This window comes from Cupressus sempervirens, chromosome 6 (genome assembly GCF_028749045.1).
Source record: "Cupressus sempervirens isolate cs-2001-9-10 chromosome 6, ASM2874904v1, whole genome shotgun sequence".
Taxonomy (NCBI): Eukaryota; Viridiplantae; Streptophyta; class Pinopsida; order Cupressales; family Cupressaceae; genus Cupressus; species Cupressus sempervirens.
The window spans coordinates 339,292,326-339,309,667 of NC_143123.1; the positions used below are offsets into that span (position 1 = coordinate 339,292,326).

General features: G+C 35.9%; 1 protein-coding gene across 3 annotated transcripts in view; it reads right to left on the reverse strand.

Moving 5' to 3' along the window:
- Nucleotides 1-3,660: 3,660 nt before the first annotated feature.
- The window catches only part of SGR2 (shoot gravitropism 2 (SGR2)), a 253,555-nt gene continuing 239,873 nt past the window's right edge, over nt 3,661-17,342 (reverse strand). The window contains exons 21-22 of one of the 3 annotated variants that reach the window (XM_089788115.1): nt 4,335-4,459; nt 3,661-3,997 (exon numbers count right to left, since the gene is read on the reverse strand). In XM_089788115.1, coding sequence (XP_089644241.1) covers nt 3,972-3,997; nt 4,335-4,459 — 151 coding nt within the window. In that variant the 3' untranslated portion in view covers nt 3,661-3,971. Of the gene's footprint in view, nt 4,050-4,099; nt 4,460-17,342 lie in introns of those variants that run through there. The other 2 variants (XM_089788114.1, XM_089788113.1) reach the window with 2 other exon arrangements.

The following is a 17,342-nucleotide window of genomic DNA, read 5'->3' on the forward strand; positions in this document are numbered from 1 at the left end:
TTGGGAGGTGGAGGTGTTGTGCCCTTGCACTAAATAAAACCCTTACAAAAGGGTTTAGAGCTCCTAATTGGCTTCTAATCCTCATGAAATGAAGATGGGAATAGTGATGTGTAAAGATGTAGGGTGGTGTCAATAGCCTCATTAAGGGTCTTAGGATGGAACACATAGACCAAACCCTTAAGTCTCTCTTGAAATCCCTCTATGGAAAGTATCAAAACTTGCTTAAGTGAAATATGAGGAACCATAACTATCATGCTCTGAAACTCGTGAATATAAGCCTCTACATGTTTGATATGTCTAATCAGTGTAACTCCTTGTAGTAGAGCTCTACATCCTTCCCATAAGACTTGGTGATGAATCACTCAGTGAAGTCTACATAGCAGTGAATAATCCAATAATCTTGAGTGGTGCCAACAATTGTAAGCAACTGCAAACTAGATGGCCTCTGTTTCGGATATGTCTAAGTGATAGGCTAAATATCCACTTATGCACCCATACTCATGCAGTAATACTCTCACTGTCATCAAAAGAGGCCAAGGTGAGCTTCTCAGTAGCTTGCTTTACATTCTTTTTCTACTAGGGCTTAGGACCTCTATCACCTCTGAATCTCATATTGTCAGGACATTAGGCACAATACTGAGGCAATGTATATGCCTCTTTGACCTTCTGGGGAGAGTCCTACATTTATAGCTACTAATATAGTCTTGTGGAAAGCAACTCACTCCACCTCACCTGCCTAAATTTGTTGCTTACGAGGAGGGAAATGGGTAATAGTGGCCAGTTTATGGTATGAGTGTGGGTCCTTTCCAATCTAGAAGAACCCAAGGCATTGTCATCTGCTAAGCTGGATTTCCCAATGCTCCAACTGTTAACCATTAATCATGATCTACCACTATCATGCTTACCATGTTGACCTCTACAATGTCCCAACACCATCTAGTCTAATATGTCTTCTAATCTATCCAAGTCCTAAGATATCCTTGATTGGGTAGTAATGGGTCCTCATTAATTCACTCTCTTATTCCTATTGTTAACCCTCTTGTTGACCTTGTCTATTGCTTTGTTGGCTCTAAAGATCATCCATGATTGCAATATTTCTTATACCCAAATCCAATTGCACTCCCTTATGATCATAATACATATAAATCTACACTCTACCAAATCCATAAACAATGGTGCCAATCTCACAAGCTAGCAAAATCATGCTCTAATACAACTAAAAGATGTTTGCTCAATATTTGAAGCAACTGTTGACGTTCGTTTATCAAAATAGTCTTTAACAACAATTCAAGATATGTTCTTTTTTTGATGTTATTTGATTTTTTGAGTCATTTTGGAGTTTCTCAGATTTTTAAAATTTTAAGATGGTATGATGTGCAAGAACAATATCTAATACTCTAAAACCAAATTTTCAATTCAAACTATACATAGTAAATTCTACAAATAACTATATTTATTGCCAAGAATAGCTTTCAAGAAGTCGTACCGGGCAAAGGAATCATGTATGTTCACTTCGAGATTAATATATCATTGCAATAGAACCTGCCGCTTTATGTTGGTGAATTTTGGATAGGGGTTTGAAGTTAGACAACCAAAATTTTTATCATTCATAGATAGATTACCTCAATATATTGCCCAACTGTAAATCTAATTGACGGAGGAATATGGTTAGCATACGACCCAGCTAAAACAGTCCAGGCAGCATCTCTCTCTCCTGTTCTTCCAAATATGACTTTATGATCTTTTAATTTCTACACTAAGTGTCGTCTCGAGTAAAAATGCCTTACTACAGGAAACAATGTTTGAGGATTCCTCCTCTCAATGGATGGAGCATCAACCAGTGAGCTGCGGCTGCGTCCTGCTCACTAAACTTGGGAGATTTTGTTTCCAAGCCCCTAGAATCACTGCAAAATACTCTTTGTAGGGTTGCCTACAATTTTTTTCTTCAAACATCTTAATCTTTGAATGACCTCCCCTCCATGGCGACTCTTCCTTTATCAGTCAAATAGCAGCTTGCCGCCAAAACACCAGTCTCCCCTCAAATGCATACAAGCTCTACTCATCACAGAAGATTAATTTCTCACTATAGTTTGATGCCCTAATCCCAACAACGTGCACTCTCCCCATTTATTTTTCAATGTATCAAAAGCCAATAAAGCCTTTATTTATTTCTTTACATAAAAGAGTCAGTCGTCAAGGCTAATTATTTAATTATTTAATGAAGTGAATACTAGTTTATTTATTAAAATGAAAAGCCTTTATTTATTTCTTTACATAAAAGAGTCAGTCGTCAAGGCTAATTATTTAATTATTTAATGAAGTGAATACTAGTTTATTTATTAAAATGAAATTAGTCACTTAGTACAATTTTTTAATAAAGTGGATATATTATTCATTTATATTAAATTATTCAGCTTTCATTTATATTAAATTATTTAATTCCTGTTTAGAAAATATTTAATTATTTCTTTATTAAATAATAAAACAAGTCCCAAAGATCCAAACAGTCCCCACAAGTCTCTACAATGGCTCTATTGCCCTGCCCATCTCATTCTCCTATGAGAACTGCAATAATAGGCAAACCTTCAGAAAGCTACTAGTCATTCTAGAAAATATTTAATTATTTCTTTATTAAATAATAAAACAAGTCCCAAAGGTCCAAATGGTCCCCACAAGTCTCTACAATGGCTCTATTGCCCTACCCATCTCATTCTCCTATGAGAACTGCAATAATAGGCGCAAACCTTTAGAAAGCTACTAGTCATTCTAGTGAGGGAACATGACATTTTAACTGAAAATTTTGGACATATTGAGTACTCTCTAAGTCTAAACAACAACCAGATTATTTTGGTTGGATTTAAATGATAAAACTTATAACATAATATATACTAAATTTCTGAGCCTTTCAGATATTACATTTATTCTAAGGCTTTTGGCAAATTCATGTTACACATATAACTTACTGTGTAGAAACCTACTTTACTTTCAACTAATTAAATAGATCGAAGTATTTATTTTGAGAAGACTCTTGTATTTAATGTGAAAGAATGTACATCAATTTCAATCCCAACACCTTTTTTTATCAGCGATGTAATATTTTAGTGTTGCAAAGGTGCATTACATTTAATAAATTTCATGTAGAAGCAAATTCTTTATCAATAATAATAATAATAAAAGATAAGAGATTAGGGCCACAGATAATGGATTCTAATATCTAGGACTTTCGGCTTAGAAGTATGCATGGACCAAATAAATGACTAGTCATTTGTTGACTTGAACCCACGGTGCACTTCCTCTATAGCATAAACTATTGCTGAAATCCTCTGCCAATGGCATCTATGATTCAATGATTAGATTGAAAATACGAATTGTAAATTCAGGAAAATCCCCCTATCCTATGCCAAACCCCTTATCCCAGGATTTATTTTAAAGAAATGCATAGATAAAAGAAGAAGAATTTACAAAAGAATAGCCTGAAAGAGGTATGTTAAGCCAAGAAGCCTGAAAGCAGCATCACAAGCAGAAAATACATGTACTCCTGGATAAAACTAATTTTTTCTCTTAGAATTGGTTTCTAGTTGACTTATCCCAGGATCTGGGTACCTGACAAGGCTGTGACTACTAGTAGATAAATACAGATAATGCAAATACTCCCCACTCTGTCCCACAAATTGAGTTCTATATTTCTTTACATGTCAAAACTTATAAGCCATGACAGTTTCTTTGCAAAAAACAGTAAATGCTCATAAGGTTGATATATGATTCCAAATGTCCAACTGCCCTAAGCCATATATACACATACATTTATCTTTACAATCCTCTTTCAAAGGATGTATGTGGAAAAATGAATAAATATAAGGAGAGAATTATCTCTAAGCTCCACAAATTCTCAAACAACCAATTCGCAAACTATGCCTATTCAGAAAACTGAACAAATTGACTAGTCCAACAATATGTTTTAATGATGCCCTTCAATGCTCAAAATCCAATAATTTCTCTGCACGGAAATGTACAATTTCATTTATCCATGATCACACATAAAACAATACCTGTCGCATGAATAAAAGTACAAAATAGCTTACAGATTAGATGTTTGCAATGAGAAGCATATAAACTTTTAGATCATATATATTACACAGGGAAGAAATTGCATCCCATCTTTACAAGAATACTAAACCATCTGTTGTTGTGGTTTAGCATGCAATAACAACAATCTATGCTTTTGAATGAGCTTCACAATTGTTCACGAAAGGACGATAACGCTTTTATTGTCCTCTTATTAGAAAATGTAAAAGCTACTTCATCATCCAGGGAGTCAAACAATGTAGACCTACCTTGATCTTTACATAACATACCATCTGCTCCATTGGTACAACTTCCTTCCGGAGGTTCTGGTGGTATTTCACGGTACAAATGATTAAGAATGAATAAAGCTGTGTCAAAATCTCGCCAGTAAGACCTGTACAAGACTCGAGAAAAATATGAGATTAATAAAATGATGATAATGCAACTTAAGTATCTGGCATAATAATTTCCATCAAGTTCTGCCTTCTTACAATTTCTTCAAATGGCAAAACAATGTTGCGAACATACTAGTTAGTACTTAAAGATGTCATATTGTTATGCCGATTACGATTTTGAGTTCAGGTAATGCCTATTGCAATCTGTACCTACACTAGCATTTGAAAATAGGAAAGAAACTAGTAACTAATTCAAACCATTTATGGCACGGTAATAATGCTCTGAAAGATGGGCTTCTAAGAGGTCAGTAAGTAGGCTCCCACATGGCATACAGTCATATCACTTGGAAAGAAGTGCCAAGTTATAATCCCGTGACAGGGAGATATCTCCAGCTTATGGTAAGGCAAACAATAGAAAGATGATTTAAGTTTTACAAAAAAGTTATCAATCATTACCAATGAGTCCTTTACCATCTACGCAGGCCTTTGCTCATTGTTTTTTTGGTTATTTTCAGATAGTTAACCTTTTCCTTCCAAATTAATGAACCTAATATTAAAGAAGAGACATTATGACTTGCAATCAACATTGGAAAGAAATTGAGACAAAGATTCCTAGAAAGAAATAGAAATTCAGATTGAAAAGTGTGAAAGCTCGCTGGAAAGAAAATGCTGCACACGTTAAGAAATTGTCCCTTGCAGATCTTAACGAAAAGGATAAAAGGAGTTAAAAAAACAGGACACAAAATAAATGAGACTTTGGTAGAAAGGCATGCAAATAACTAGCTATACAAAGAGCCAGATACTAAAAGGGATTCAAATCTATGAAAGGGAAAATTATTCATTTGGAAATTGGAATGATCACTATAGTCCAGAGTTGAAGTCTTTTCACATTTCCAAATACCAACTTCATATTTGTAAGGATGTACACATACAATAGACTGCTGCTTGGGTTGAAAAGCTATATCTCTTACCAGAACTGTGGAATAATAATAATGCCTCAGCAAAATAGGTTCGACTAAGTAGCTTTTTGGGTTGAAGTCTATTTATGGCAAAAGCAACATTATACTTCCTCACTTCACTTGTATAGATTGTTCAACAGATGAAAGAAGCAACGAAGTGAAAACATCTTTCAAGGATTCACAAGAAACAGATTAATAATTAGATCTATCACAACTTCAAGGGAAAAATGAATTTCTACAGTAGAGAAAATAAGATCAATTTAGACTCAAAAATGCAAGCCACGTGTGATAAAAAAAAAAACTACAAACAATGGTAGTCCCTAACTAGATAGGATCAACTCAAAACAGGTAAACCCTAGACAAGTCACAAGAATAAAGCTATATTCTTGAAGTACAAGATGTCAAAAAGAAAAATATCTAAGTTGCCGATACGGGTTCTGGTTCGGGTACGGTTACGGGGTTCAGGTACGTGGGTACGGCAATTTTTTCTCCCTTGTGGGTTCGGGTTCGTCTGTATATATATGCATGCATGTATGCTAGAACATCAAAGTTACAAATGTAAAAGAAAAGTGGTACTCATAAATCAATAATGGCCAACAAAGTTATAAATAAAATAATTGTATCACTGATATAGTTTCAAATTAAATGCATTAGCAATTGACATCAATCTGACCATGATCAACAAACATAACTATTGGCTGGCTTTTACAAATCTATCAACAATCATGTCCTTAGATCTACAAATAAAATAAAGTCAAACCTGACCTTCAAATGAATCGAAGTAGGTTGCTGTTCACTACTGTCATAAACTAAGGGCATTGCATAAAAACAATTTTAGATTGAATAATATTACCAAGCTGTTGCAAGAGAGTATTTAAAGCTGATAGAAAGAACATGCTAACGAACAAATCAGAAATACATACATAACTGACCTACCGCCTTGGGGTAGATCCTGGGCTCTAGGTCCTTCACAGAAGGATCCACAAAGAACCTAGGAAGTACCCAGGAAGAACTAGTACCAAAACTGTACCAGTACCAGGACCTAGGCCTAAACAGCAGAACCTGGTAACTGAGAAAAATATACATATGAAAGAGATCCCTCTATCAAACTATACAAATCGAATTGATAGGGACCAAATCAAGAGACTGAGACTAGCTGTTATTTGTATCAAGTCCATTGCGGGACCAACAACTTCATCATTGATCACCATATCCAGGGCAATTTCCCTAAGAGAATGACAAGGACTAGGAACTTGGCTAGACAATCCTAAAAGAAAGTAGGATGCATCAAAAAGAACCTTTCTTTAACATACAAGATAACTTAACCTCTATAGCTGGAGAGATAAAATGTACATGTCTTGATAACCAAGACAAGAAGGGAAAGGAACCAGCTGGTTCTCGACAAGAGTAAATGACTAATCACACCAAGAGCAATAATAAGTGAATAACAGTAACTAGGTGAAATTTTCAAAGAAAGATTGAATCACATGACCTATATGTGTATGAAAAAGCTTGAAGCAAAGAGTGCTAACTATGTTTACCCAGGAATGCATTCCTGCAGGCCTCTCAGTCATCACTGTACTCATAATGTTTGAGGGATATTGAGAAACATCAGATAAAACTTGTGGCCATCCTCAATTTCTCCTGCTATTCTGGGTAAATTCTAGAAACATCACTCAGAGACCCAGAAATGTCTAGGGATGGCTAGGGGTGTCAATGATGTCCCTCAACTATCCCACAGATGAGTAGCCATCACGACAAGAAGAGTGATTTTTTAAAAAAGTAGTAATTAACAGAACCAAAAAGAAAAACTCAATGAAATCTTTCAAGGGTAATCTTTCAAACCTTAAATATGTTGTCCTTCAAAGCGAGAAGTTATTTTCCTATTTTTTTTGGAATGCAATAGATATAGGATTGATTTTGTACTATTGTTTATACCTACAGAATTTACTTTGACTACTATATTATTGTATTAATGTATGGAGGTTTTAGTTTTGTATCATTGTGTTTCTCATATCAATGTCTTAGTTACGAGGTAGTTGAAAGGGATCCCTGCCCCAAGACCGGGTTCACCTTGGGAACACTGTTAATGCACACCTGCATACCAACATCACACCTACCGTGAGTGCGGTGCACCCTAAAATTCACTCAGGTGTACTGGGAAATACCAACAAGGTACCTCCGGCCTTAGTCAAAAAAAAGTGCTCAAACTTAACAAAAGACATTTATTTTAACTTTCACAAGAAACCCTAAAACAGAGCATATGAAGCCATTTTCCCCTACAAAAAATCATTTTCGACTTCCTTTTGCTCTCTATTCTCTCTTATCTCATTTTGGCATTTTGAAGGGTAGCTTGCTTTTGATAGGGATTGATCAAGGAATGCAAGATAGCTTGCACAAAGGAGATTTCAGCACCTAAGTTAACATTTAACCCTATTCTCTAGCCTTATAGCAATTTCCTTTATTATTTAGATGAATTTTTTCAAGGTTTTAAAAAAAATTTAAAAGAAAAAGGAAGAGTTAGCCTATTTGTTAGAATGGTTTTTTGATCTTTGTTTTGAACTTGTATGGTTGCATTTGTTTATTTTCCAATTCGACATTGTGCAATTTCTTATAATAGAAAAATCAATTTGCAAGAATAGCCCCTAGTTCAAGTTCAATGCGTGTTGATGCAAACCAAAAATCTAAAATCAATAAAAGGATCTCCTTTATAGAGAATACCAAAATGATTAAACAATTTCTAAGAGGTGGGGGATATCTTTGGAATTGTAATGAATGTAAAGTCAATTTTAAGATCTCGTATTACTGAGCGGAACTTACTTTTTCCACCAATTTGGGAAAAGGATTAGAATGTATGAAGGGTCAGATAAGAAGGGGCTGTTTACTGAAGAAATAGACAGAAGTTGACAATACAGTTGGAAGAGCAAGACAAAGAACTCATTCTTCCACAAAGAAGAAAACAATGATCTTACCTACAGGTTCAATAATGGCCTACCAACAGCCCTCCTTGCATAACTAGATACATGTGGTTAGACAACGGGTGGTAGATCTTGTCTCATGTAAATAGGTTTGCAATATATTCTGAAAATGAAGTAACCTTAGCATAGTTCCTGATTATTTGGTGATTTATGCACTTAGACAACCCCATGGCATCGATGCTCCATGTAGCCAGTATTGTCATGATACAATTTAACAGTGATCTATAGCACAATCACTCTTAAATGGTATTATGTCACACTGACTCTACAAGGACCGATGACATCATGATCGACTGAGTCCACCCATCATCATGCAACCACCTTTCATGCTTGCATCCAGTAGCAATAAGTCATGTTTGCATTCATATACCAGAATTCATGCATACTCCATATATTCATATCTCAATGTACTACTATTTTTCATTATCTACTCACAGAGGCTCATCCATACTTCATATCATTTTCATCACAAGTCACAGTTCCATTTTGTAAAATATGCTATTCAACATTATATGGCTTGTCAACATAGTTACCAGGGGCCTCATTTCCTACACCCAAGGATTTTTCTTGGAGACAAATAAGTGTCTCTAGTACTAGAGATGTCACAATGCACAAGGTTCTTCTAGTCACCATCTCCAATGTTTCCCAACTAGAAATTGACATCTGCCAACTAGAACTCGACGTCTCCACTAAAAAGCATAGGGCACAAGGTGTAATAAAAAACTTTCTTACCCTGTATCATCACGCTTGCAAAATCATTATTACTTATCTATTAGTAGTTAGAATGATGACTACTATAGCCTTCTGTTCAATTTGCTCAATTGCTTCTTTAGAAAGAATCATCAATGATGTACAATTATACACTTTTCTTGTAGTGTCATACTTCACTAACCATTGTCTTGTTGGCTAAAAAAATTGTAATTCACTTAAGACTACAACTTACAAAATTGTTACTTTAGGCAACGGTGTAATGAGATAAATATCTCTTCTTAGCAATAGGGGAGGCTCCCTTCTTACCGTAGGTGGCTTCAACAAGATTTTAACTAAAATTATACAAAGGGGCAGTTTTCTCAATCTATTCCTCTTTCTTTAGGAATGATTCACAAGTAACTACAACTTTCAACTCTAAAAAAATCTCGTATTGCAACGATAATATCGATGACTTAGCGGTTGACAATAGATAAACTCCTAAAGCAATAGTTAACTATAATACTTTGGTGAATTAACAACAACCACCCAAAGACTCCGATTAGCCCAAATTTCTAATTTAATAAAATGCTTAGCAAGACAAAAAGTCTCTTTACTGATGTCTTCAATATATAAAAATACTTCAAACTAAAGCTCAAAGTCAGCCTTCAGTAATTTGCAGCAACTATTAGCCATAGAAATTCTTCCCTTAAAGCTCAAAGTCTTCAAGAAGTAAAACTGAAAACTCAAATGATTTAGACAAGAAAGGCTATTAGATGAACTCAAAAACAATTAAACAATGCAACATAAGAAAACATCACTTAATCTCAATATTTATAACACAAAGTTTGGAAATTCTTGCTTCTTTTATTCAAATCTGAAAACTGCACATTGAAACACAAAGTTAAAAAAAATACAAGATCTCCAAGCATAGCCTCCTTGTCTAAAACAAATGATGAAAATATACCATGAGCTCTTTCTTTTATATAGGAAAAGAGGAGAGAAAAGGGGAGGCCCTCAACCACCTCGACTTAACAACTACCTATGACTTATTCAATGCTGAAATGCCTAATGTACTTGCAATCTGATTGCATGAAGCAACTATACAAGTATATGTTTTCCTATATTTATAAAGTGTTCAGGTTCTACATGCAATTTGTCATAAAATCTACACCTATTCCTAGAATGCATATAAAATAAGTGTTTAAAATTAAGACACTTGAAAGGCATCTTCATAAAGTATCAATTAGTTTTCCAAACTTCTGCAAGGACTCTCATACAACCGCAACACTTGTTTCACCGATATGCTGAGCAATTATAGTTACATTCTAAAGTATGCTTGCACTTTTTGAAATAACATAGTTACATTCCCTCATCTTGCTTTGTAAGGTACTCAATGAAGATTTCCATCTTGTTAATGTGTCTATCATGCAGAAATTAAAGTCATCCACCTCAAGCTATAGACAAATAGGTTCTGTGAATTGCGTTAGGATGTTTTCTTCATTAGCCAGCTCACCATTTTCAGCGGAAATCTTGCATGTAAGTTCTTGCAAACATTTATTGAGCACGCTCTCCTAGTTATCACCCTATTTTATTACCACTTTGATCTTGACCACTAGCCCTTGCATGACTTGTTCTTGTTATCCATCATATGCAAATAACAGTAATATATCTCTACAAAAGAGATGACTTCATATTCAAACAAGATATCCAGGTCCACTTCCATCATGCTTCTCTAGACTCTAGGAGCACAATACAACAAACTTAGTTGATGATTGAATGATAAGAGAAGTTCATTCAATGCAGTTGTTGTCTTGTTCAGTATTCTTTACACATCCCAAATCACTTGCACACCTTTTGATTCTATGCAGTTGCTCCACTCATTCAAGGTTTTTTCTTTCTAAATCACTTGCACCACACACCAAGAAGAAACAAGATCAGATGATAGAGAGGAGGCCTTCATTTTCTCTATGGTATCTAGAATTTGTGCATTCTCTTCCTTGAACTTATTCTTATTCTCCCACAACTTATCATTTTTCTATGTGAGTGTGTTGAAAGCATCCTATGCATATTGCTGACAACTCAAGCTTGTTTGTTTACCAAGTTCAATTTTTCTGAACTTGTAGTCTATAAATTGCATTTCCTATACAAGTTTGTCAACTTGAGGCTTAGCTATGTTTGCATACTTGATTTCATCATTTCCAACCTTGACCCTTGAAACCATTTTTACCTTTTTGTTCTTTGGGGCCTTAGTTCTAGCAACTTGTCTGATATCATAGTCCTCAAGTGAGGTTTCTTCTTCCTTTCTCTTCTGTGTGATTGCACTTAGCCAAGGAGGTAGAGAGAGAGAATTATCCTACTGCAAATGTGCTAAACAATGTGGATACTGATTCAACCTATGCAACTCTAGTCACAACTAGTGGAGACTCCATCTAAATGGTCACTGGATTAGGGTTATTATGAGTATTTTCAGCCATGAATTGCTCGAATTACACTAAAGTAATGTCCAACAACGCCATGGATGAAACTATCATAGAGGGAGTAGTCATGAAGTGAATCAAACACACTCTCAAAACTCTAGTATTGATCCTTGGACAAGATTGCAGGAGCAACTGAGGAGATGGGCAGAGCTGGTGTTATCAAGACTTAGTCCACAAGAGGTGTCCGTGATGTGGAGAATGCATCCATTGATGTGTCCAATGGTGAATTGAGTGACCATTTAACACAGGAGTAGAGTCGAGAAGCATAGTGGCAAGTGATGCATCCATTGGAGGAGGTGCTATAGGGATAGACTTCTTTGGCTTTGATGGCATCTCATCACCACTAGAATCAATTTGGATCTTCTAAGGTTCCACGATCTTTACCTCAAGGACCCTTCCTATAGCCTTGCCTCCTTTGATGGTGAACTTTGGAATGGATGAAACTAGAGGCTGAGATAAACCTACCATCCATACCCTTGCTTTTAATTTCAGACCCCAAACCACTCGGACCAGCAAGGTCAAAGTCTTTCCCTGGCTTGATTTTGATAAATCTAAGGCCTCTTCTCTTTAGCCAAATGTTGGTATTGACAAGTATGGATTGAAACCGATCCTAGATAGAGGTACTAAGATGATCATGATGGAGGTAAAATGGGAAAGTTCTCCAAATGATACCTTGTGTAATTTGGATCGAGGATGTCGTCATTATCTTCAACCCCAACAGGGATCTCTAGAAGGTTGAAGTTAATATATGCTTGATGGTTAGTCAACAATAGTCCAACCATCGAATGTCCACCTTTGTACGCAAATCAATCCATAGGTCCTCAAGGCAATGCATATGCACGAATTGCCTCCTCAACTTGTCATTGAGGCCTCTCCAATCAAAATAGCTCCTGGGTATGAACTTCTTCAATATGATCCTTTAGAGTTCAAACTCCACATTCTTTGCCTTGGGTACAATGTCCAAAGAGTATCCTTCAATCTTAAATGGATTTTGTGAGGAAACCCGCACTCTTGGTCTATGCAATGTGGATTGATATGCCTGCAATACCATGAGCTGCCTTGCCAACTCCATCAATATGATCTTGTTAGTAGTGTCCGGTGGCAGTGTATTAACCCTGATATACCCAACTCGTAGGTAAATAAAGTTGGAAAATTGTAAGAATAGGCAGCTGTATTCAGTCACCTTGATATAGGCTTCATTGGACCACTCTTCTTTGAAAGTTCCTTGTCGAACAAACACATGTAATGCCCATAGAAAGCATCATGTACCCTCCTATAATGCATTTAGCTGTGCCTCAAAGGCCACTGATTGTAATAATATCTAACAGGCACCAATTGATGGAAATATTGTCGTTGATGTCAGAAACGAAGATAATGTTGTCATTGATGTTATAGATGATTAATGTCAAGGATTGCTGATAAGTCACACTTATTGACAGTCAAATTTGCCACAACACCTTCTTTGAAACAAACCATGTGCCATCACAATATATGGAGCGAATAAGGAAACAGTAGTTCAGAATAAACCAGCAAATAAGTGTTGGCTTTAATGTGTATGCTTTATGTGGACTAATATGCAGCATCCAATAAAGACTGAGACTATCGAGTAAAACAATGGAACCTGCCACATCGTCATTAATGCCAACAAGGACGCAAGGTTAAAATATTTGATGTAGCAGCAAGAACATATATACAGTGACTGAAATAACATGACGGCGATCAAGATAGAACCTGTTAAAAATAAAGTCAAGCATATGTGGATGGCACGATCAATACATGAACTCCAAGATGGTTTATCGCATATCAAATCTGCGGAAGGTAGCATCCAAATTATCAAGTAGATATGTTTATTAGCAGAAACCACAATAGGAAGGGTGGCGATTGATGATGGAAATCTCCATAACAGCGACAGAAATAAACTGCAAAATATAGATGGTTAAAATACACAAAGTGATGAATAAATTTAAGTAGTGATATTTGGAGGGTCAAGTTCATATGTTAAAAAAACTAATTAAATGTATGGCATGTAGTCAGCAGCAATCAGTATGAGCAATAAGTGGTACAAATGAATCATTAACAAGGATTGCAAGCAAGGTTCAAATGAAGACAAAAGCCAGCAACGATTATACAACAGTGTTCAAATAAAACTGAGAGAATGTGTAAACTGCATAGAAGAATCAACCATTCAAAATGGCAAGATATGGTACATAAGGAGCAATGTCGCTAACATTTATGGTGACGACATAAGGACTATGATAATCTTAATAAAAGGTTGATAATATTAAAATTATTAAGTTATTTATTCTGTTGATCAAAGACGGTTGATAGTTGTTATAATATTAAAGGAAAATTATTTAATGAAAAAATGTGATTATAATTAAAAAGGAAGATGTTATTTAATTTTAAGGAGATATAATCGTACAACCTTTCACTTTGAAAGGTCACAATTCTCTGTTATTAAAATATAAATAAGATATACATATATATAAAGAGATGTATCATTGGCAAAGAACAAGCTGGCAAGTAGAAGTATTGAGAATAAGCAAGTGGAATAAGAAGAATATGTAAGAAAGTAGAGTGGAGTGGATGAAGAAGTCAGATATGAGTGAAGTATAAAACAAGTAGAAAGGAAATATATAATCAGATTGAAAATCTGATTTATATGAATATATGATTATGTGTGTGAATCAAAAAAAAAATTATATATATATAAGGCTGATTTCATGAAAGAAGAGGACGTACACACTCATATAGATGAGAGGAGAAAATAATGCAATAAAAGTATCTATCATCAGTTGAGTAAGCAATAGTGTCAAGGTGAAAAAGAAGTTTGTGTGCAGTGGGTCAGTGCTCACGAAGACAAGCAAAGAGATTTGGTACTTCCAGTAGGTCAGTGCCTACGAAATGTGCGTATTGGAGCTTCTAGTGGGTTGGTGCTCATAAAAGATTGAGGTTGCAGCCTCTAGTAGGTTGGTGCCTACAAATCATTGTAAAAGAACAAGTTTATATAAAAAGCAATTAATTTGTTGTGGTTTTCTCCCACATTGGGTTTCCATGTAAATATTGTGACATTGTGTTCAAATGCATAATTGTTTATTTCAGTTATTGATTCTATTGTGTGGATTAAAGTTTAAAAAGGCAAAAGTTGGCACTTCCAATAGGTTCACTGCTAGTGAAGTGTGGGAGTTGGAGCTTGCAGTGGGTTGATGCTTATAAAACATGAAGGTTGCACCCTCCAGTATGTCGGTGCCTACAAATCATTGTAAAAGAACAAGTTTATATAAAAAGCCATTATTCTATCGTAGTTTTCACCCGCATTGTGTTCTCACATAAATATTGTGTCATTGTATTCATGTGCATAATTGTTTATTTTAATTATTGATTCTATTGTGTGGATTAAAGCTTAAAAAGGAAAAAGTTTTTATTATACTAATTCACCTCCCCCCCCCAACTCCTCTACAAGCATGTTCTCTTTCACTAACATCCTATCTCCCTTAGTGTAGTGCCCGCATTTTTAGCTACCTCCTCCAGTTGGTTAGACCAGTTCATCATGGCAACCCTCATAAGCTGGTGGTATGTTTTGAGAGTCTTTGAGGTAGACTTGCTATTTATAGTAAGTCTAATTTTGGATGATTACTATATTTAGCAATGTCGTGGTGGCATTGGCAATTTATTGTCTTCTACATATGATTGAGCTTATTATTGACGGAGTTAATATTTACTAAGTTATTAATGAGGCTTCATTATTATTAAAGTACTTAATGCTATTTCATGAAATGGAATTGTGAATGTGAAGCCTTTTAAATGAAAAGTATCTTCGTGAAGCCATGTGTTAGAAAGTCATCTATTTAAAAGGATTATGGATGATGGGTGCTATTTGCATCAGGTTTTGATCTCCATTCTCCTTTTCGCAAATGGTGATGTTCTCTTGGCCTCTTCTCCTGACAGTTTATAGAGACTTCTTCATAGCTTGGCTTCTTTTTGTGATGAGTGTCAGCTCGTGGTTAATCTAACTAAGACTCGGGTTATGATCTTTAACTGTTTAAAGACCTCTCATCTTTATTTCTTTTCTCAAGGACAAGAGGTTGGGATCACTTCTTCTTATATGCATCTTAGGGTTAAGTTTTCGGGACCCCACTTCAACTTGAGACTGGCTATTCAATCCAAGGTTAGTAAAGGGAATGGGTTCTCTGGCCTTGCTCTCATTTTAAGGACATTTCATCCAAGCTGTCCCTCTTGGACTCCTTGGACAAGCCGACCATTCTTTATGGCTTGGTGGTTTGGGGACCTTCTCTTCATGGTGTTGATTGGGCCTCTATTGAGCGTGTTTAGACGTTGCTTTTACAGCATGTTATTAGATGTCACAAACTCACCCCCAAAAACATTGTCTTAGCTGAGTTTGGAGCTAATCCTTTCAAACTTGCGGCTATTTTTGACTTGATCTAGTTTCTCCATCAGCTTCATGATTTTATAGATTTTGATGTCAACCAACATAGATATTCTCATTTGGCATATTGTTCTTTTGTTGAGATTATGAGATGTGACACTAGCACTAGATCTCGTTGTTGGTACGCCTAGGCCACCTCTTTGTTGTGTTCGATCGGGATTGAGATTGGTCATCTTTCTCCATACCAGTTTTCGCTTGATGCTCTTGCTCACCTCCTCCCCTCACGTTAGGAGTTGAACAAGTATGTTAGATAGGATATCTATAGACAGTACATTCTCACTACTTGGAGTAATCCTCTTGGTGGATTACGTCCTAAGACAGCCTTTTATGCAGAGCATTTTATTGAGATTTAGAATGGTATTATCATGCATCCTGCTTATCTTTATCGGCACTGGTGTGACGCCTTGCATTTCTCTTTGGGCTCCTTCACAGTTGGTTCTCATCGTCTTCAAGTCCAGACCGATCACCATATAGATAGAGATGATCAGATTTGTAGACTGTGTACTTTGGCAAAAGTTGAGACTAAGACCCACTTCATATTTTGTTGTTCTATACTATGAAATCAAACGGAGATTTTACTATTTATTCAGAGATTGTTTTTCTCTTTCAATGTTCTTCAGCTATGTTGATTAACAGTGTCTTGCACTTTATTTACGGGAGGCCACCCAACTTCGTGAGCATTCCCTACAGTCAATCACACCTCACGGCCATACCTCTGACCAGCTCATGACCAACTTTTTCTCCCCTTTTGTCTCCACCATAGGGTGTGAAAAGACCATCCAGTATCACTCCCTCCAGATTGGTCAAACACCATACCAGTCTCTTTAGCTAACGACACTCCTCCAGTGGTTCTCAACAACGATCTATAACTCTAAATTGTCCATGGTTATATCCTTTTGTGACTGATTTCTTTGTACCAAGGAAGGATCCTTAGTCCTTACCTTGCTTTTCTTGGTTCGTGTCTTGTTTTGTTTCTTCTTAATCACCGTTTGGTGCTCTTTCTTTGGCCGACTCTTTTGTTTGTATGCTTAGTCCTATAAACCCTTGTGGTTTTTTGTTGGACATAAATATTATTATCTTATCTAATTAAAAGGTGCGTTAATGAAGCAACTTTAATGAAAGGTGTATGAGTAAAGTCAAGTTGCATTATAAAAGAAGGCTTCATGAAGCAAATGGATTGTAATGTCCCCTTCTACTCGCTAGGCCTTTTTGGTGCCTTCTTGGTCTATCTTTCCATCCGGAGAGGCTAACAACATTAATCTAGAGGATGCAAGCCACTCACAAGAATTTATTTGGTTTCTGTTAGGGAAATATTAGAGTCTGAGGAGCTT